We start from the raw sequence: 21,430 nt of genomic DNA on the forward strand, positions 1-21,430 counted from the left end.
CAATATTTCCTGGCAAATAGATGGGGAAACAATGGAAACACTGAGAGATTTTATTTTCTTGGGCTCCAAAATCACTGCAGAGGGTGAATGCAGCCATGAAATTAAAAGACACTTGCTCCTTGGAAGAAAAACTATGACAAACCTAGACAGCATATTAAAAAGCAGAGACATTACTTTGCTGACAAAGGTCTGTATAATCAAAGCTATGGTTTTTCCAGCAGTCATGCATGGATGTGAGAGTTGGGCCATAAAAAAGCTGAGCAAAGAATTAATGTTTTTGAACTGTGTGGTGTTGGAGGAGACTCTTGAGAGTCCCTTGGGCTCCAAGGAGATCAAACCAGTCAATACTAAAGGAAATCAGTCCTGATTATTCTGACTGAATACTGGAAGGACTGAATACTGAAAGGACTGATGCTGAAGCTGAAGCTCCAATACTTTGGCCACCTGATGTGAAGAACTGACTCATTGGAAAAGACCCTGATGCTGGGAAAAATTGAAGGCAGGAGGAGAAGGGGATGACAGAGGCTGAGATGGTTGGATGGCATCACCGACTCAACGGACATGAGTTTGATCAAGCTCTGGGTGCTGGTGATGGACAGGGAAGCCTGACGTGCTGTAGTCCATGGGGTCAGAAAGAGTCAGACAAGACTGAGCGACTAAACTGATGCTGTTTTAAGTGTTGAACAAAGAGCAAATGAGGACTCTGGAACCTGAGGCAGGGAAGGAATAGTATCTCTAATGATGATGGTGGTTTCAGGAGAGAATCCATAGCCAAATCGACAGAAATCCTCAAATGCCTATGGATGTCACCAAGCAGAGAAGTGGAGAACGATAGCAACAAGCACCGGGCCTGCCTGGGAAGCAGGGAACAGCCTGATCTGACTGGAGTGCAGCTTAGATGAAGATGGGGGATGCACTGGAAATGAGATTGACATTAGATTTTTAGCAGTTCTGTATTCCAAACTAAGGACTTTGAGATTTCTTCCACAAGGACTGAGACATACAAATGTTAAAAAGAACCAATCAACCAGTGAAGATCAGAAGATCAATGTGGGAAGTGAACTGAAGACAAAAAGACTAGATGCAAGGATATGTAATAGCTCAGGTAAGCAGAGAAGAAAGGAGCAGTCAGACTAGAGGGGAAAACAGGTTTAGAGGTATTTCAAACATAGCAAAATACTGAATGCGACATTCAGAGAAAGAGGAAGGGAGGAAGGAAATCCTGGGAGGGGGGTGTGGGTTATCAAGTAGGTTTATGTCATGTTCATATCTCTCCTGATCTTGATCTCAGGAGGTGGGGCCAGAAACAGATGTGGGCGACATGAATCTGGGGGGTCACTAGTTAAGGGGGTGGTTGGGCTCACCTCACAAGAGCATCAAAAGGAAGGAAGGCAGTGGGACTTCTCTGGTGGTCCAGCAGTTAAGAATCTTCCTTGCAATGCAAGAGACACGGCTTCAATCCCTGGTCAGGGGACTAAGAGCCCACATGCTGCAGAGCCCACATGCCACAACTATCAGTAGTGCGCCACAACTAGTGTCTGTGCATCGCAAGGAAAGATCCTGCGATTTGCAACTAAGAACCTGACACAGCTTAATTAATTACAAAACAGGCAAGAAAAATAAAGGAAGGAAAAGGGCTTGTCCTGTGTCAACTGAAAAAAACGCACAGCCTAAAAGTTCAGAGTTGTTTTATTCGGCAGACAAAACTGAGGACTTAAGCTCAAAACACACATGCTTGCGTGCTAAGTCACTTCAGTCTTTGCAACCCTATAGACTGTAGTCCACCAGGTTCCTCTGTCCGTGGGATTCTCCAAGCAGGAATACTAGAGTGAGTTACCATGCCCTCCTCCAGGGGGCCTTCCCCACCCAGGGATCGAACCCACGACTCCTGCATAGGCAGGAGGGTTCTTTACTACTAGCGCCACCTGGGAAGTACAGGACACAGCCTCTCAAACAGTTCTGAGGGACTGCTCTGAAGAGGTAAAGAGGGAGCCAGGATATGTGAGAATTTTTACAACAAAAATCAGGTAGTCAGAACATCAAAAGAGTACTATTATTTAAAGAAAACCAGATACCTCAAATTAAGAAAGTTAGCACTTTTCTCGGAGAAGGCAATGGCACCCCACTCCAGTACTCTTGCCTGGAAAATCCCATGGACAGAGGAGCCTGGTAGGCTGCAATCCATGGGGTCAGTAGGAGTCTGACACAACTGAGCGACTTCACTTTCACTTTTCACTTTCATGCGTTGGAGAAGGAAATGGCAACCCCCTCCAGTGTTCTTGCCTGGAGAATCCCAGGGACGGGGGAGCCTGGTGGGCTGCTGTCTATGGGGTCGCATAGAGTCGGACACGACTGAAGCGACTTAGCAGCAGCAGCAGCAGCACTTTTCTATGTATAGGAAGATGCAAGAGGATGGGCTCACTAGAATCATTCCTTTGATGTGCACCTCAGCTCTCTGGGGCCAGTGTCCTGTGTTTTCTCATCCTGAGTCTCCTCAGGGTACACTGCTGGGGGTGGCTACAGTGTGATGGTTTGAAGGCCACAGGATCTTTTGTTCACTAATATGGCAGGCAACGTTTTTTCATCAACACCTAGTAAGATGCAGGGGCTTTATTTCTCCTATCCCCAAAAGGAGATCAGCACACAGACTCTGAGAAAGTTGGGATGTAACATCTTGAGGCTACATTCCATCCAAAGCCCGTGCACCCCAGTCACCTTCCTCCTCTGCCCACTTGATGACAAAAGTCTGGGATTTCTATCAGGTGGAGGCAGTTCCCTTGCCCCTCTTCAACATAGGCCAGGGGACTGCCAAGCTCCACCCACATCCGTGAAACCCTACAACTGAAATGGCTACTTGGATATAGCCCACTATAGAAAACAGTATGGAGGTTCCTTAAAAACCTAAAATTAGAACTACCAGATGATGCAGCAATCCCTCTACTGGGCAAACACCAGAGAAAGCTCAGTCACTCAGTCGCATCTGACTCTTTGTGACCCCAGAGAACTGCAGCACGCCAGGCTTCCTTGTCCATCACCAACTCACAGAGCTTGCTCAAATTCATGTACACTGAAATGTTTTTTAATTTATTTATTTTTTTAATTGAAGGATAATTGCTTCACAGAATTTTGTTGTTTTCTGTCAAACCTCAATATTAATCAGCCATAGGTATACATACATATATATAAATATATCCCCTCCCATCCCCCTCCCCACCCCACCCCTCTGGGTTGATACAGAGCCCCTATTTGATTTTCCTGAGCCATCGAGTTGGTGATACCATCCAACAATCTCATCCTCTGTCATCCCCTTCTCCTCCTGCCTTCAATCTTTCCCAGCATCAGGGTGTTTTCTATGGAGTCAGTTCTTTGCATCAGGTGGCCAAGGTATTGGAGCTTCAGCATCAGTTTTTCCAATGAATATTCAGGACTGATTTTCTTTAGGACTGACTGGTTTGATCTCCTTGGAGTCCAAGGGGCTCTCAAGAATCTCCTCCAACATCACACAGTTCAAAACTATCAATTCTTTGCTCAGCTTTTTTATGGCCCAACTCTCACATCCATGCATGACTGCTGGAAAAACCATAGCTTTGATTATACAGACCTTTGTCAGCTGTCTAGGGTGGTCATAGCTTTTCTTCCAAGGAGCAAGCGTCTTTTAATTTCATGGCTGCATTCACCCTCTGCAGTGATTTTGGAGCCCAAGAAAATAAAGTCTCTCACTGTTTCCATTGTTTCCCCGTCTATTTGCCAGGAAGTATTGGGATTGGATGCCATGATCTTCATTTTTTGAATGATGACTTTTAAGCCAGCTTTTTCACTCTCCTCTTTCACTTTAATCAAGAGGCTCTTTAGTTTCTCTTTGCTTTCTGCCATAAGGGTGGTGTCATCTGCATATCTGAGGTTATTGATATTTCTCCTGGCAATCTCGATTCCAGCTTGTGCTTCATCCAGTCCAGCGTTTCACATGATGTACTCTGCATATAAATTAAATAAGCAGGGTGACAATATACAGCCTTGACGTACTCCTTTCCCAATTTGGAACCAGTCCATTGTTCCATGTCTGGTTCTAGCTGTTGCTTCTTGACCTGCATACAGATTTCTCAGGAGGCAGGTTAGATGGTCTGGTATTCCCATATCTCTTGAAGAATGTTCCACAGTTTATTGTGATCCACACAGTGAAAGGCTTTGGCATAGTCAATAAAGCAGAAGTAGATGTTTTTCTGGAACTCTCTTGTTTTTTCTATGATCCAACGGATGTTGGCAATTTGATCTCTGGTTCCTCTGCCTTTTCTAAATCCAGCTTGGACACCTGGAAGTTCTTGGTTCATGTCCTGTTTGAAGCCTTGCTTGGAGAATTTTGAGCATTTCTTTGCTAGCATGTGAGATGAGTGTAATTGTGCGGTAGTCTGAACATTTCTTTGGGATTGGAATGAAAACTGACCTTTTCCAGTCCTGTGGCCACTGCTGAGTTTTCCAAATTTGCCGGCATATTGAGTGTAGCACTTTCACAGCATCATCTTTTAGGATTTGATATAGCTCAGCTGGAATTCCATCATCTCCACTAGTTTTGTTTGTAGTGATGCTTCCTAAGGCCCACTTGACTTCACCGAAGAAAACCATAATTCAAAAAGACACACGCACCTCAGTGTTCACTGCAGCACTACTGACAATAACCAGGACATGGAAGCCACCTACATGCCCACTACCAAAGGAATGGATTAAAAAGATGTGGTACATATACTCAGTTGAATATTACTCAGCCATAAAATGGAGAAGGAAATGGCAACCCACTTCAGTATTCTTGCCTGGAGAATCCCATGGACAGAGGAGCCTGGCAGGCTACAGTTCATAGGGTCACATAGAGTCAGACATGACTGAAATGACTTAGCACGCATGCAAGCAGCCATAAAAAGGAAGAAACCTGGGTCATTTGTAGAGACGTGGATGAATCCAGAGAGTGTCATTCAGACTGAAGTCAGAAAGAGAAAAAACAAGTATCATGTATTAATGCATCCATGTGGAAATCTAGAAACATGGTATAGATCAGTGGTCCCCAACCTTTTAGGCACCAGGGATGGGTTTCGTAGAAGACAATTTTTCCATGGACCAGAGGTGGGCGATGGTTTTCAGATGATTCAAGCACTTTACAATTACTGTGCACTTTATTACATCAGCTTCACCTCAGATCATCAGCCATCAGATCCTAGAGGTTAGGGACCCCTACTGATACTATGAATAAAATAGACAACTGATGGAAACATACTGTATAGCACAGGGAACTCTATTTAATAGACTGAGGTGTCCTAAATGGGAGGGAAATCCAAAAGGGAGAGAATATATAAATACACATGGCTGATTCACTTTGTTCTGCAGTGTTTCTGACACAACGTTGTAAAGCAACTATACTGCAATAAAAAAACATGCTCAAAACCCTCATCCTACCCCTTTCACACCCTCACCGCATCCTTGGCTTAAGTGCACCCCTGAGCTCTACTCAGGAGCAAGGAAGAGGTTCAGGATGGGTTAAGGGTCAACAGTGTGTGGAGGGGGGAAAAAAAAACAAAACCTCTTTTTTTCCTTTTTGGCATGCCTATGTCAAAATGGCTGCCTCAAAATCAGTACAAGGAATCATTCGACCTGGAGCTATGATTCTACGCTCGCCTGGACCAGCTGAAATCTACAGGTAGGATGAGCTCATCTGATTAGCTGCCTTTCCTCTCTGGCAGCTGAAAACTGTACCAAATATACATCATCATGTCCCTCACTGCAGGAAAGCCGCATTCTCTTCCTGCTAACTTTCCACTTTGAGGCTAATCACCCCAGCCAAGAATAGACATCTGTGGCAGTGTGACGCTGAAAGACCACAGGGTCGTGGGCTTGTAATTTTGCCGGCCGGCTCCTAGCACTCAGGCATCTCCTGGCCAACTGCTGGAGACACCAGAGCATCACCGTGTGCTGGGAACAGGCCCAGACCAGTGCCCAGCACTGCACCATCCTGCTCCTCTCAGGCTGCACCTGCCATCTGCTCTGATCCGCCCCCGTCCCCCCAGCAGGAAAGGGTTCCTTGGTCCAAACACTTCCTCCCTAATAAACTCCACTTAGAACCTGAAGCCTTGCACTCCACAATTCAATAAAAGCCGAAAAGGCAACAATTCGGGAAGAGGTTACACAACATCAGTTCCACCTGGAAGCCTGAATGGCCTTTCTCTGGGAGGTGATCTTAATAGGATGGATGGCAGGGGGAGCCCGAGAGGAGGAGGAGCAAGGATGTGGTCGGTTGGGGAGGGGGGAGGGGGGTGTGCATGGCGCCCAAACAAAACGCTTCTGCCCAAAAAGCTGACCTTGGGTGTCTCAGCTATGTGCCACATGTTGCACTATATTGGCTCATTACCTCACTTAATCCTCAGAGGGACCCAAAGAAGGGGGCATTATTGTTTTCATTTTATAGGGAAGCAAATGAGTTTATAGGGAAGCAAATGAGTTTCAGCTGCTGAGTGTTCATTTAAAGCCAGCAAGCCACCAGACGGTGCCAACAGTTTGGTCCGCGGTTTCCCTAATGACCTAAAGGCGCACAACTGATAAAAGCCCAGATCAGGAGGGCAGGGACAGAAGATCACCAGATGCTCCCTGGTGGATACAGGGGGGATAGTGCACTGTCAAGTGCAACGGGAAGCGTGTGCCTCTATATTCAGGGGGCGGGAGGATATGCTCCAGCCCAGTCGTGCTTGGCCAGGCCTCAGGGTCACTAGGCCGCAGCCTCACCACTTGACAACAAGATGGAGCCGAAAACACCCCCCAGGCGTCCTGGCCTCAGCATCTTGGCATGGTTCCCACAGCAACCCCACAGGCTGCACAAACGTCTCCGACCATGAACTCTCGGTGAGCAAGGCCCATTATTGTTCTTCTGCTCATCACCTCTCACTTGGCCCTTGTTTTCAACTTGAACCTCATCAGTTTCAGGTTCTCTGGGTCAACGCGATATCACGTCCTGTTTGCCCTACTCTGGCCAGTCTCGACAGGCCGTGGTGGCTTACCTGGCGGTAGGCCGGGCATGAACTCCGCGCAGCAGCCTCCTCCGGCATCCGCAGTGTCCTGGTGCTGCTTCTCAGCTGCGGGTCCTTGACCTCGCCCGTGACCCTGGACAACGGCTGAGGTGGTATAGGTCCACTGCGGCCTGGGGCAAACCCCAGAGACGGTAAACACCTCCTTCCAGCCTGAGGGACTGCGAGGAATCCTGGGACATCCGGTCTCTGGGGCAAGGCACTCTGGGATGGCTGGCGGGGCGGGGAGGGGGGGAGTGGGCGGAGCCTGTGTGGGTCCTGGTTCCGGCATGCTGGCTGATTCTGGGTTTCCCAGGGTACCTGCAGACCCAGAAGTTATCTGTGGAACACAGAGAGGCGCGGGAAATAGCTACAGTCACCATTGTCTCTTTCCCCCCTGGCTTCAATCGTCTGTCCCTTCCTCAACCCAGAGCCTTCCTCTTCTTGGTGTTTCTATTTTACACTAAGCCACCGTTTTTAAACTTAAAAGCCAAGCATGTGACTTTCGTTGTTTGATTTCATTCTTTGGGATAAGGTTGCCAGAGAAAATTACAAGACATCCATTTCATTTGAATTTCAGATAAATGTCAAATAGTACAAGTATATCCCATATGTTGCATAGAATACACAAAAAAGTATTTGTCATTTATCTGAATCAGATTGAACTGGGTGTCCTGTTTATTTATTTGCTAAGTCTGACAATTCTATTTTGGGAAAGATCTGTTTTCTGTTACCCTCATTCAGTGTAGTATCATGGGGTAACAACTGCGTGTGTGTCTTTGTGAGGAGAAAGATTATGTTAATATTTCACAATACATCTTCCCACACAAACAGAAGTGCATGCATTCTGTGAAGGTTTTTAAAGCAAGGATAATAGGCACATTTTATCTGCAGGATACTGCAAAGCATTTATTTGGAACAAACAAAATTGTCATGTCCCACGTAAGTTAGGAAGTGCACATTTCTGCAAGTACTGTTGCTGCAGCCTGCTCCCTTGTACCTGTTTCAGTCACTGACATTCAGACCATGTAGACACAAGGGAATTCAACCAAATAAAAGCAAAGTTCCAGTGCTCCCTGGTCTCACACATACACACTGTGCTCGTTGAAGCAAGCAGAATCATAGAGTGCTCTGAAGTCATGCATTTCCTCTCTGGGTGAACCTGGTAGTCATGTATGGATGTGAGAGTTGGACGGTGAAGAAAGCTGAGCGCCGAAGAATTGATGCTTTTGAACTGTGGTGTTGGAGAAGACTCTTGAGTTCCCTTGGACTGCAAGGAGATCCTGGGTGTTCATTGGAAGGACTGATGCTGAAGCTGAAACTCCAATACTTTGGCCACCTCATGCGAAGAGTTGACTCATTGGAAAAGACCCTAATGCTAAGAAGGATTGGGGGCAGGAGGAGAAGGGGACAACAGAGGATGAGATGGCTGGATGGCATTACCGACTCTATGGACACAGGTTTGGGTAGACTCCAGGAGTTGGTGATGGACAGGGAGGCCTGGCGTGCTGCGATTCATGGGGTCGCAAAGAGTCGGACACGACTGAGCGACTGAACTGAACTGGACAAGTTATTTCACATCCCTATGCCCGAGTTAAGGGCACAGCACAAAAATAAACACACTACAATATTAACCCTTATGGCCAGAAATGCTGACTGAAGTAGTGGATGTGGCACTGTCTAAGCAATTTAAATCCACTGATACAAAAGAATTTACTGAGCTTACTCACCCTTCTCAGACATGACTGAGTGAGAGAAGGTGACTAAAGAGGAACATTTTTAACAGGTTATTCATAAATGCAAAGAGTTGCTGTTTGGGGATGACTGGGCTGTGCCTCCTGTCTGATTTTGCCCACCACAACCCTACTTTTAGAGGAGCCTCTGTCCTAAGACTTGGGATGGACATCCAGGCGAAAAAAGGGGGCTCTGAAGAAAGAGACAGGAAACCTGACAGGACATGCTTTTTTCAAAGATGCACCCAGAACCAACCTTACCCAACCATCTCAGACCCTCCTGTCACTCCCTCATCTTCCCTTTGCCAGTCTGCTTAATATTCCTTCCATTTCACACTCCTCCCTCTGGATCCAAGTTGCCATAGTCACAAGCAGCCGCCTCCTGTGTGATAACCACTATGACCACTCACATGCTAACCTGGACTCCAAACCAATCTTTGCCCTCTTTATCCTCTCTTTTTAGGAGTACGTGTGTTGGAATTCCCAGGTGGTCCAGTGGTTAGGACTCTGCGCTTCCACTGCAGAGGGCACAGGTTCCATCCCTGATAGGGAACTAAGACCCTGCAGGCCATGTGCCTTGGCCAGAAAAAAAAAAAAGTTTGTGTACTCAAGTGTGTGCCCATGTGCAAGAATCTGAGAAAGAAAATAACTTTGGCCTTGAGAGAAAGGTTGATTTTTTTTTCTTGGTCCCCATGGGCTTTCTTTGCCTGTATTACTGATGTAACCAGGGACCACTCTAGGTTTGAGTCTCAAAAAGAGACTCACACAAGAAAGGGTCTTCATCATGCCCTGGGCTTTAGACCTGACTCAAGGTCCCTTGGGCAGTAAAGGACAACAACAGAACATTTTAAAAATCTGTCATCCTCTAGGGCCTCTTTGGCTCTGACCTTTTTGCACAGAGAGTCAGCAGGTGGAGGTGACCCATGTCCCCTCTCTGCCCACATTCTTCCCCACAGAAGAAAGCAGACCCAGGTCACCTGGAGAACTCTTCCAAGAAGGGTCAGAAATGGTCCTTTTCAGGATTTCTCTGATGGGCCATGGTTAGGAATCCACTTCCTAATGCATCAGACACAGGTTCCAGGCCTGGTCCGAGAACATCCCACATGCCATGGGGCAACAAAGCCTGTGTGCCACAACTGTTGAAGCCCATGTCTATAGCCTGTGCTCCGCAACAAGAGAAGCCACCGCAATGAGAAGCCCGCACACCGCCAACTAGAGAGTAGCCCCTGCTGCCAAAACTAGAGAAAGAGCTCACACAGCAATGAGGACCCAGCATAGCCAAAAATAAATTAATTTTTTTAAGAAAAGCAATGTTCCTTTTCATTCTATTGTCTCTGGAGCTACAGATGCCCTGAAGTGGGCATAACTCATAAACATCTTTACACACATCTTCCCTCGCCAATAACCCAAAAAATCAGGGGATGAAGCTCTCCTTGAGCTCCTTGTGTGAGCCCAGCATTATAAATGGAGCAGGAATAGCATCTACCTTCAAAAAGCTTACGACACTGGATGGTCCCAATTTACCCATGCAGATAAACTGATCTAGTTAGTGGGGGAAGGGACTTCCATCACCCCAACCCCACCATTTCAGCCACACTGTGTCCCAGCAGATTGCAGCTTGTGATGGTTGGGACAGTAAGGTCGTCTGTCAAAGAGGGCTCTGGGGAGCTGAGCACTTATAGGAATAGAGTGGAATGGAGGGAGATCTTAGGGGACCCGCATCCTGGGCCTCCATGTGCCATGTTGATTTCCACTGCACTCCTTCCAAGGCATAAAGTGCTCTAATTCTCCTTTCTTCCACCCCAGCTTCTCCTCATCTCTCCCAAAGGATGCTGAACCTCCAATGCAGGCTTAGAAGGAAAGAATGAGACAAACAAAGGAGGAAAACATACTCCAAGTCCTGTTTTGTTTCTAAGCAAGACTCCTGACTCAAAGGAGCTCCCAGGATTGGGGGGAGATGGGGGCGCGAAGGGAAGGAATAAATATAAGGAATCATGAGGTCATGAAGCATCCTTTCTGCTCAGAACTACAGGAAACATCAAGGTCAAAAGCAAAGCCAGGTTAGAAGGACAAGCAGAAAAACCACAAGGCAAAAGGAAGTAGAAGAGAGACCTTCTTAAGCAAAATGTTAAATACACTTATTATAGCAATAAATAATAATGCAGGATGGAGTGTACATGGTGTAAACACCTTTAATACAATTCTAATTTTCTCTTTGCTTCAAGAGCCACAGATTGTTATGGCAACAAAACAGAAAAACAGATCACAGTATTAATTTGATATCTCAGCTTCATTTGTTCCACATTTGCACTGCAACACATGCATGATAAACAACCCAGGGCTGAGCCAAAGCAGAGAAAACACTAAAACCACAGAAGGGCACAGTGGAGCACCCTCTCAGCCTTGAGTTTTGTTAAATAAAAAATAAATAATAATTTTCTACAAAGAAGAGCAGTTCAGTTGCCTGCACAATTTGATATTTGATTGATAACACTTGACAAGCAGATAATTCTGTTCTCGCCAGCCCCATGATAAAAGGGAAAATGGGAACAGACAGCAGAGGATCGTGCAGGAAGTTCTCCCCTACCAGTCTGGAGCGACAAACCTTGACTGTCCCAGTTCTTAGCTCTCCATGTGTCTGGACCCCCGTGCACACCTTCCTACCCTCACCCAGCTCACTTTTTACTCATCGCTAGAGTGATCTCAGAACAAAATCGGATTGTTTGACATGGAGAAAAAGGAAGTCTCATAAATTGCTGTTGGGGGAATGAACTGCTAGCATCTCCCTCGGATAGAAACTTGGCAACATCTAGTAAAGTTTAATATTTTCAAGACCCATGACCCTTCTGCATACAGAATTTTTTATATAGATGCTTTCTCCCATGTCTCCAAGGACACATGCCCAAGACTGTTCATTCCAATATTGTTTATAGCAGAAAAACATCAGAAACAACCTAAATGTCCATCAACAAGAGAGTAGGTGAATTATAGATATGTATCATAAAATAGATTACTTTTCTGTTAGTTCAAATAAATGACCTAGAACCATATCTTCAATGTTTACAAATTTCAGAAATATTATTGAGCAAAAGCCCAAGTTGCAGAATGGTATATATGTATGACATTATTTACATAAAATTTTAAAACTTGTAAAAAAAATACCATACAATGTATATGGGTCCACAAATATGTAGTAATGTTAAAAAAAAAAATACACACAGAAGAAAGAAAAAGAAATATGACAACATGAGAGATTATGCTGGTTTAGATTTGACAGTTAGAGAAGGTTTTCTGAAGAAATATGCTTGAGTGATAGGAAAGGACCCAGTGCTGAGATAGGGGTGGGAGCCCAGTGTTCTGCACAGCCTGGGGTTTAAGAGACTTTCTGGAATCAAATCCTGTTCTGTCTGCCATTTCACTACTGTGTGACCCTGGGCAAGTTATCTGACCTCTCTGTGGCTCAGTTTCCTTATATATAAAACAGTATAACAACAGTACTTACCCCATAGGGCTGACATGAGACTTAAACATGTTGATGTGTGTAAGTCAGAACAATGCCTGGCACGTGGTCACAGCTACATGAATGTGTGCTACTATTTATTTTTTAGGTAGAAGAAACAGTAAATTCAAAGGCAAGGTGAGAAGGAGAAAGGATGGGCAGAAAAGCTTTGAGTGTTCATGTAAGTGCAAGAAATGCGATGGTCAGATCACATTATCCTTCCCAGGACTCACCTATTTGATGTACCCAGTGAAGCAAGAGTCTTGCATCATCACAATCAGCAGTGGTCCTGGGCTGAGCATGCGCGTTAAAGCACTGGACTGTGAGCTCCATGAAGACAGGAACCATGTCAATTTTGTCCACTGAGCTCTGACCACCATTACTGTCACATGTAACAACAATAGCTACCATTGCTGTTGTTTATCACTTACTATGTACCAATTACAGATTCTAAGCACTTGGTAGCTCAGACGGTAAAGCATCTGACTGCAATGTGGGAGAACTGGGTTTGATCCCTAGGTCGGGAAGATCCCTTGGAGAAGAAAATGGCAACCCACTCCAGTACTCTTGCCTGGAAAATTCCATGGATAGAGGAGCCTGGTAGGTTATAGTCCATGGGATCGCAGAGTCAGATATGACTGAGCAACTTCACTTCACTGGTTCACAACCTGTAGGAAGCCACTTAATCCTGCCAACATCAAACAAGATATGACTATTACCCTCCTCTTAATAGAGAAACCAATCATGGACAGTGAAGGCAAGTAATTCATTCAACGTGGCCACCTAGTACATGGTGAAGCCAGTCTGAGATGGTTCCTGTCAATGACTGTGAGCTTAATAAACATCTGTGGAGAGAAGTCAGCTTGGCTGAAGGCAGAAGGGAAGAAAAATTAAGAAGGTCAACTCTCCTTAGAAAATAACTTGGAATCTGGTACAAGGCGGAATGGTTCAGACAGTAAAGAATCCACCTGCCAATGCAGGAGACATAGGGAGATGCAGGTTCGATCCCTGGATTGGAAAGATCCCTTGGAGGAGGAAATGGCAACCCACTCCAGTTTTCTTGCCTGGGAAATCCCAAGGTCTGAGGGGCCTGGTGGGCTACTATACAGTCCATGGGGTCTCAGAGAGTCAGATACAACTGAGCTCACATGCACAAGGCAGAAACTTTAAAATTCCACTGCAGAGAAAATACAGTAATGTTACCTGGAAGAACCTGGTGGCACATCTATGATCAGCACCCAGTGCCCATTGACTGGCTGGCTTTGGACAACACTGCTTTCTGGGGTCCTCTCCAAAGTCACCTCGCAGCAAAGTACAGCTACAGGACAGAAGGAGACCCACCCTGCAAGCAGGCAGCTGGTGTGAGCAGGAACTGGACAAAGCCTGGCTTCGTGGGACTGCCACGAGACCTGAAGACAGCCTCTGAGTAAGTAAGCTGAGGCTCCCCACTTTAAGGCAGGCATCAACATACCAGTTATAAAGCACCGCATTTTCGCTCTGCCCCACCTGCTATAAAGGTCTCCACAACTCCAGCCCCCAACCTTGCCCGCACCCAGGACCCCTCGAGGGGGCTCACCAGGGCCATCTTCCAGCCACCATGGCCATCTTCCATCTCTCAGCCTTCAGCACCAGCTATGCCAAAGGTTCCCATGTTGGTGCCAAGGTCACTGCTGCTCACAGACCTCCACATGTTACTCCACGGGTGCTGAAACCCAGAGGCTCTGGTGGAAGATTTCTTGACCTGATTCTCCACCTGCAGCTCCCCCCAGGCCCTCCAACATCGACTTCAGGAGGAACCCATCTCTCCCCACCCCAGTGCCCACCCTGGCCCCAGAGGCCCTCCAGACTCAGCAAAATCGCTTCCTCACTTTCTCCCTGCAGCCCCCAAGCTCCAGAATTTCAGCACAAATCCACAAGGCCTTAACTGAATATAGACCCTACCTGAGTCCATGTGGCAGGCCTTGTCTCTGAATCTAGCCTGAGGCCACGGCCTTCTCTCTGCTGATTGATTTCTTCCCTCCTTAGTTCCGGGGGGAAAACAGATCCCTGGGAATAAATGGGGAGGGAAACTGAGAGCAAAAGCAGACTCTCCATTTGGGGAAAAAGAAGCCTTTGCCCAGCTGAACAGGCTGGAGAATGCTTCAGAGAAGACATCAGATGTAACTGAACCTCAGAGAAGGGTGGGCTCTGGAAAGAGGTGGCCAGGCCTCCCCAGACGGTGGGGTCCAAAGCAGGGTGCACAGAGCATGCGATTCTTCAGTGCTCAGAGATGAGGAAACTGAGCCAGAGGGAGAGTGAAGGAAAGAAGGTCAGACCTTAGACCCTGAATAGCAGGTCAAACAGCTCGAAATGAAACAAAACCCAGTCTAAGGAATGTCTCCTACAGCTCTCTTCACACATATCCTGGGGCAGAGGAACTCCGAGGACAGATCACGCACGGTTTCAAACAGCTCCTCCCCTGCCTTCCTCAACAACTGAGTGTATAAAATAAATCCCTTTCCAGCTATCTTTAAGGCTCAGATTGGCCACGTGACACAGTCTGGCCATCTACATAGTGGTGCACTCCTATGCAAGGGTTGCCTTCCATACCCACTCCCACAACACACACATACACACACACACACACACACACACACACACACACACACACACACAAGTTCTCAGGAGCAGAAAGCCCTTGTCTCTTGCCCTTCACTTTCACTCTTCCTCCTACCTTGTTGAAATACAGGAGAAGATAATGGAGCTTTCACTAAGAGGACCAAAGCCACATATGAGGATGGCAGAACCGGAAGACAGAAAACATCCTTGAGCAGCCCTGGACCACCTCCCTCCAGCTTCCTGTTACATTTAAGAAAAGGAAAGAAGGAAGAAACAAAACAGGAAGGAAGGAGGAAAGAATCTTGTTTAGGCTATTCATCAGATATATGTTTATATTTCATTCATATTTATAATCTATAACCTACAGGAAAATGCATTCCCAGACACTGGAGGATCATTTGTGATATCATAAAATGGGAACAGTTGCTATGGGAGCAGTGACATAAATGATGAGCCATCTCACTATGGAACACTACATAGTGGATAACAAGGATGACATGAGCATACACATAGATAGCGACATGGAAAGATTTCCACAACAGATTGTCAAGTAAAACAAACAAATTAACAGAACAAGATTGGACCGTTTGAGTGATTTTTAAAATCATAGGTGTGTATGACCTATCTATAAACGTATAACTAAAAGAAGTACATACACTGCCTGTCAACAAAGACTATTCCTGGGCTTGTGGGAGACTAGGCTTGGGCTGGGGTGAAAAGGGGCTTTTGTTCTTCCTTCTATGCTTCTGTGGAAAAAGTAGCTGAAAAGTGTAGTTAGTTTGCTCCCTTCCCTTTGAGTAATTAAATTCTAGACTTCGCTAAACCTGAACAGATGAGTAAATGTCTTGGACGACCATCCTCTAGATGTCTTTGACTTTAGAATTCCAAATATTTCTGTCGATCTTCCATCACAGAGAGAGACAGATAGCAGCATGGATATAGGGGTCCAGCAGGACTGCTATGTTGGCAGCATTTCTGCTGGGCACCTGCCCCCTGGAGACCTAGAAATGGAATTCTTGCATCCTGATTAAATAAGTTACTGGGTCATTCAAAGAGTTGGTTGCATGACATCCCAAATCCAGCCAAAATGCCCTTGTCCACTCAGCTCAAGTGATTCTGGCCCATGCAGCCTGATTCCCATGCTCTCCCAGGGAACCCAGCCCTACCTCCCACTCCACACACCTGGGAATCTGAGTCAAGAGCCCCCAATCACTTCCCCACCACACTAAGGGTACGTGGGCATCAGCTTCTGACTTTCTGGGCTCTGCTCACTGTGGGTCTGCCGACGCCATTAGCAGGTTGAGTGGATGTGACCTGTGAATTACACAGCTGCTCAGTGGGATAATTGCTCTGTAATCTAAACCATAATGGGTGTGAGAGAGAGGTGGCTCTGCACATCGGAGGACGTTCACAAGACACAGTGTCCTGTGAAAAGAGCACCAGCTGGCTATGTGGGGTCCCATGGTGGTGAGAGCACTTCGGGAGTAGAGACAGGATCCACGCACACACTTGTGCAGGGAGCTGACCAAACCTTTCTGAGGCATTAGGTCAAGTAAGTGCAGATTAGTAACTGTGCACACAGGGGTGAGAGGTGGGGGGCAGACGATTCATCTTAAAGACAGCACAAGGGCTCACAGGACGGGCCCCTGCACAGAGTCTCAGAGGCAGACCTACCTCCAGGTCGCCGTGGGCACCCTGGCACCCACTGGAGAACAATAGGGACCACACATCCCTCTCCTACCTGGTGTCCTGCCTCTAGAGCCAAGTCCCACTTCAGTCTAGTCCTGCAGCCACTCCACAGTCACCGGCCACCCACTGAGCGCCCAGGCCCGAGCTGATGCAGATGCAGACGGCAGCCTGGGGCTGAGCCCAGCAGGGCCCATGCTGGGGCTGTCCCTGGCTGGCCAAGCAGCTGCGGGGGCCGAGGAGGAAGGGAGGGACGATTACACCACAAACAACCATCGGGCGCTGGTGGACAGGAGATGCAGGTCGGGAGGGCTGCACTCAGAACCACCCCTCCCCACCTTCCAGGCCACTGGGGTGCTGGTCGGAGCCAGGGCTGCACAGCCTCCCATCTGCTGCTCAGGATGCATACCGAGACCAAGGTCCCCTTCTGGTGGCAGCCTGTGGTTTTTGCAGAGGCTGAAGGGTCCATGAGAAATGTGTGATGGGGTGGGAGAGAGGGGCTGAGGGAGCATGTTGAGGATATAGAATGGGGGACCACCACTTCATGCTGGTTCTGGAGCCCGCCCCCCCCCCCAGGAATAACCACCCACCCCCTGCTGCTCCCCCATCTCCCTAACCCTTCTACCCAGCGGCCCCTCTCAGCTTGGGGAGAGAAGCAAATAGAATTCACTCACTAATCTCTCTCATCCTCTGGCCCACCTGCCACCTGCTTCCCCACCCGCCCACTCAAAAGGTGCTTTTAAAGCTTAAAAAGTGGGGGAGAAATCCCCAAACCCTCCCAGTAACAAAGAATCATGTAATTACTTGGCAGCTACTTGTCCTTGGTAATTTGATGCTTGTGTTGCTATAATTACACATTCCGTGGAGTTACAGAGTCGCAGTTGTGGGGTGGCCCGTCAGTGACATCTGCAGTATTTTAAAAAAAAAAGTCAGAGAGCTTGATTGATGGAGCTGCAGATCCAGACGTGGAGGGGGAAGGGCGGGAAATGTAGGACTGGGTGCAGGTTGGGTGGGCGCTAAGAAGAGGGATGGAGCAAGTCTTTCTTTAATGCCCACTGTGTGCTGGGCCTGGTTTATCCGGGAGTGCGTGGGGTCTGTATGGGAAAATTCTCCCCCTCACCGCACCCTCTGTGCACATGGACTCTGGTCTGAGTTCACCTCTCAAAACAGCCCTCTGCTCCATCCTCACCCACATCCCTTCCTCCACTGTCCCCATGTTCATCTGTTCTCCCTTAAATGACCTTTTTACAAAGATGAAGCCAAAACCCTTCCTTCCAGCCCAGCACCCCCTGGCTTACCGCTGCCTTCTGGAAAACATGCAGAGCTCTAGCCTGGACCACTAGAAGGTCTGGCAGTGCCCTGGCTCCAGCTGCATCTCATGCCTTGCTCCTCCCACTTCATGGGAGACTGTGCTGTGAGTGGCATCCCTGAGGAGGAAGGTCGAGGTCAGAGCAGACACCCCCCACCCCCAGTCCCTGGACAGGGAAGGCCCAGGTCTCTCTCCCTGGTGGGCATGGGAGCTACAGCAGGCAGCTCTCCAGTGGAGCTGGAGACTTAATTCTTGCGGCCTCCTCTCTTGCAAGTTGGTCCAGGGTTTGCTAACCAAATTTGTGAAGATGGACGGAGCAGCAAGGACAAGGGAGCAGGTGGGCTACGCTTGGCTTCTGAGATTAGTTAACGTGACATGAGTGAGCTGCTGTAACTGCCCCCACGGTGTGATTAGGGGGAGCACACTTCACTTCTTCCCGGAACAGAGTCAGATTCAGGAGCCCAGGCCTCCCAGGCTCCACGGAATGAGATGATTTGGAGGCAGCAGGCTTTGTTTCCTGGAGCACCACAGATACTCATCAGGTACACGCTGCTGCGCGTCTGCAGTCAGAAGCTTGCAAAGGTTAAACACACCCCAGATACCAGGGGTGCCTACATTCTGTCTCCTCATAACTGAGCAAACTGCACTGGGACCTCTGTCAGCTTCTGCTGCTTGGGCACCTGTGCCCAGGGCAGCCAAACAGGGCGGGGCCAGGGGGGATCCCTCTCCCAACGGCCCTCCATCCCCACCCAGCTGCTCAGCCCTCACTGGGGAGACCACAGGTCCAGGCTTAGTCACACCACCTCTGAGCATCGTCCAGTCCTGGCTCGGGAGGCTAGGGGCTCTGGGATGTCCACTGGCTTTCTGAGTCTATGGAATGCATTCTGTGTCCCTCTTGCCACCCCTGGGGAGTGTGTCAGCATGGATGGGAGCAGGAAAGATGGGAAGGGGCACGTCAATTCCTCAGAGCGTTAATGCCCAGCACCTCTGCCCACTCACCCTGACCTGCTCTGCAAAGCCCTGCCCCTCCGGCTCCAGGGGCATCCTCCTCCAATTGCCCTTCTGTCCTCCTTCACTAGCAAGTCTCCAAATGGTCCACTCTCCTCCTTAAAACAAAGACAGTAAAAACTGCCCCTTATTAAGAATACACTGTGGGACTTCCTGGTGGCAGAGTGGATAAGAATCTACCTGCCAATGTGAACATGGGTTCAATCCTTGGTTTGGGAAGATTTCACATGCCACAGAGCAATTAAGTCCATGCACCACAACCACTGAGCCCAAGCTATAGAGTCCACAGGGCACAACCACAGAAGCTCAAGTTCTGCAGTGAGAATCCACGGCAGAGAGAAGCCCATGCACCACAACTAGAGAAAGCCTGTGTGCAGCAACAAAGAGCCTGCAAGCTGCAATGAAGACCCAGTGTGGCAAAAAAAGAACACACCGTATTAGCTCCCTGCTGCTGCCCTAACAAATCACTACAAACTTGAAACAATAGAAATTTCTCTTTCACAGTCTGGAGGCCAGAGGCCCAAAGTCAAGGTTTCAGCAGAACCACGCTCTCTGGGGAAGACATCTTCCTGGCCTCTTCCAGCTTCTGGCAGCTCCTGGCGTTCCTTGGCTCGTGGCCACATCACTCCCATCTCTGCCTCTGTCTTCACACAGCTGCCTTCTCTATGTCCCTGTCTCCTTTTCTCCTATACAGATGCTCTTGGTGAACTCCAGACCCACCCTAATCCAGGCTCATCTCATCTCCATCCTTATCTTCACTGTACCTGCAGAGACCCTATTTCCAAATGAGGTCACATTCTGAGATTCCAGATGGACATGGATTTGGGGGGCTCACTGTTCAACCCACTCCACCCACCACATGTGGACACCAAGCTGGATGTTTGCCTCTTTACCTGATCGACTATGGGTCATGCTTCTCACCCCCACACTCAATAAGGAAACTGAGGCTTCAAATGGAAGAAATGGACTGAGTGGCAGCCACTGGTGTCCTTGCTTGTCCCCCTCTGCTGTGCTGCAGCTAAAACAGGGGGCTTCCCCGGGATGGTGTCCACAGCTGGGGAAATGGCTGGACACTGACCCCCTCTGTTGCCTGTACTCCCAGGTCTGTGACTGAAAGGGGGTGACTAGTTAACAGCCCAAACTCTGAATATCATATAAACCCTGACAGCTGAGAGGCAGAGACCGCACAGAGGCAGGCTCAGAGTCAGATGTCCTTGGCTAGCTAAGTAGGACAGACTCTGGGGAAAGGCTGTGGTCAGCAGGTCTGTTTCTTTGTAGAGGCTGGTGGCAAGGAGAGGGCAACTTCAAAGGTTCCCCTTAGTTCGAACGACCATGGAGCTCGACTATGGGCAGGGTTCTGTTTTTCAGTAAAAGCTTTACGCAACAGCTCTTTGAGCTTTAAAGAGGGATTAGTTACCTGGTTGCCAGGCAGAAAGCACAGAACTGCAGAGAAATAGAAGGCACAGGTCCCGATGCAGAGGCAGATACACTGATGAGGAAATGGACAGAGAACAGCCCACAGCGACCACGCAGAAGAAAAAGGGAATTGGGCCCAAATTCTCCCCGCGAATGAGCTCTTGAGGACAAAAGGGATGAGCGGGGTTGGTGAATAAAAAGCCCTGGAATCTGGTGGTAGGCATCAGGCCACCTGTTAAGTGTCTCTGCTCTTCGTCTGCATTCCCAGGGTTCATTTCAAAGATGAGCCTGGTGAGCAGGAAGGGTGAGCAGGAAGAATCACAAGGGGCTGTAGCCTGGAGAACACCCCTGTGACGCCGGCGAGGGTGTGAGGGCAGCCTGAGCAGCAGAGAACAGCCAGCAGGGAGCCCCCACAGGAAGCCAGGCCCCCGAGCAGCATCTCTCGCTTTGGGTTCTGGTTTCAAGAAGCCAAGCCATCTCTCGAGGAAGCCAGACCCTACTTCTCAAGTTTTCCTGAGGGAGGGGAAAGGGGCTTCTTAGACTTCCAGGATTTTATCTTCTCACAGAACCTTTGCAAATTCCACCACTTCATTTTCTTCCCAGAGTCACATGGCTGAGAGGTGGCAGAGTCTGTGAGACCCTGAAACCCTGGTCCCACTTCTGCCAACATGTGAAATGCCAGCTTCCGCCCTGGGTGGCAGCATGTGGCCAAGAGCCCTGCCTTCTCGGATGGACATAAAGGGACAGTGGACTTCCCCAGTGGCTCAGTGGTAAAGACTGCCTGCAACGCAGAAGATGCAGGTTCTATCCCTGGGTCAGGAAGATCCACTGGAGACAAAATAAAGGGACCAGCTTAGTGACAGTCCAGAGGGACTTCAGTTTCTTCATGGGGTATCACAAATTGACTTTTTAAAAAAATCTTATACAGCATTTATATTCATTTTAACCCAAAATAATTGTACCATGAGAGGCTAAAGAAACAGAGAGGAGGAAGGCTCCATGGAGGGAGGCAGCCCCCGACTTGCTGGCTGGATACATCAGAGATGGGTGCCCGGCTGGCTGTTCCACCAGGTTGTGCTGAGGCAGCGACACATACTTGACAGATGAGAAAATGGAGTGAGAAAGGGAAACTGGGGTCTCT

The 21,430-nt window shown here is 48.2% G+C and overlaps 1 protein-coding gene and 1 long non-coding RNA gene across 4 annotated transcripts in view; one reads left to right on the forward strand and one right to left on the reverse strand.

The window, feature by feature from the left end:
* LOC145531486 (uncharacterized) overlaps nt 1-21,430 on the reverse strand; it is a 94,449-nt gene that overhangs the window by 40,962 nt on the left and 32,057 nt on the right. For 2 of the 3 annotated variants that reach the window (XR_014072476.1, XM_081554070.1), the window contains exons 1-2: nt 14,214-15,190; nt 7,035-7,380 (exon numbers count right to left, since the gene is read on the reverse strand). Coding sequence is in view for 1 of the 3 variants with exons in the window: in XM_081554070.1 (XP_081410196.1) it covers nt 7,035-7,380; nt 14,214-14,426 (559 nt within the window). In the remaining 2 variants the exon portion in view is untranslated. Of the gene's footprint in view, nt 1-7,034; nt 7,381-7,937; nt 8,419-12,505; nt 12,655-12,843; nt 12,961-13,475; nt 13,615-13,848; nt 13,994-14,213; nt 15,191-16,611; nt 16,783-17,360; nt 17,463-17,854; nt 17,984-21,430 lie in introns of those variants that run through there. The other variant, XR_014072477.1, reaches the window with a different exon arrangement.
* Nucleotides 12,543-15,443, forward strand: LOC145531494 (uncharacterized). Its single transcript, XR_014072485.1, has 2 exons — nt 12,543-13,698; nt 15,001-15,443. It is a non-coding gene; the product is annotated as an uncharacterized LOC145531494 (long non-coding RNA).

Source organism: Giraffa tippelskirchi, chromosome 13 (assembly GCF_054371585.1).
Source record: "Giraffa tippelskirchi isolate mGirTip1 chromosome 13, T2T-mGirTip1v1.2.pri, whole genome shotgun sequence".
Taxonomy (NCBI): domain Eukaryota; kingdom Metazoa; phylum Chordata; class Mammalia; order Artiodactyla; family Giraffidae; genus Giraffa; species Giraffa tippelskirchi.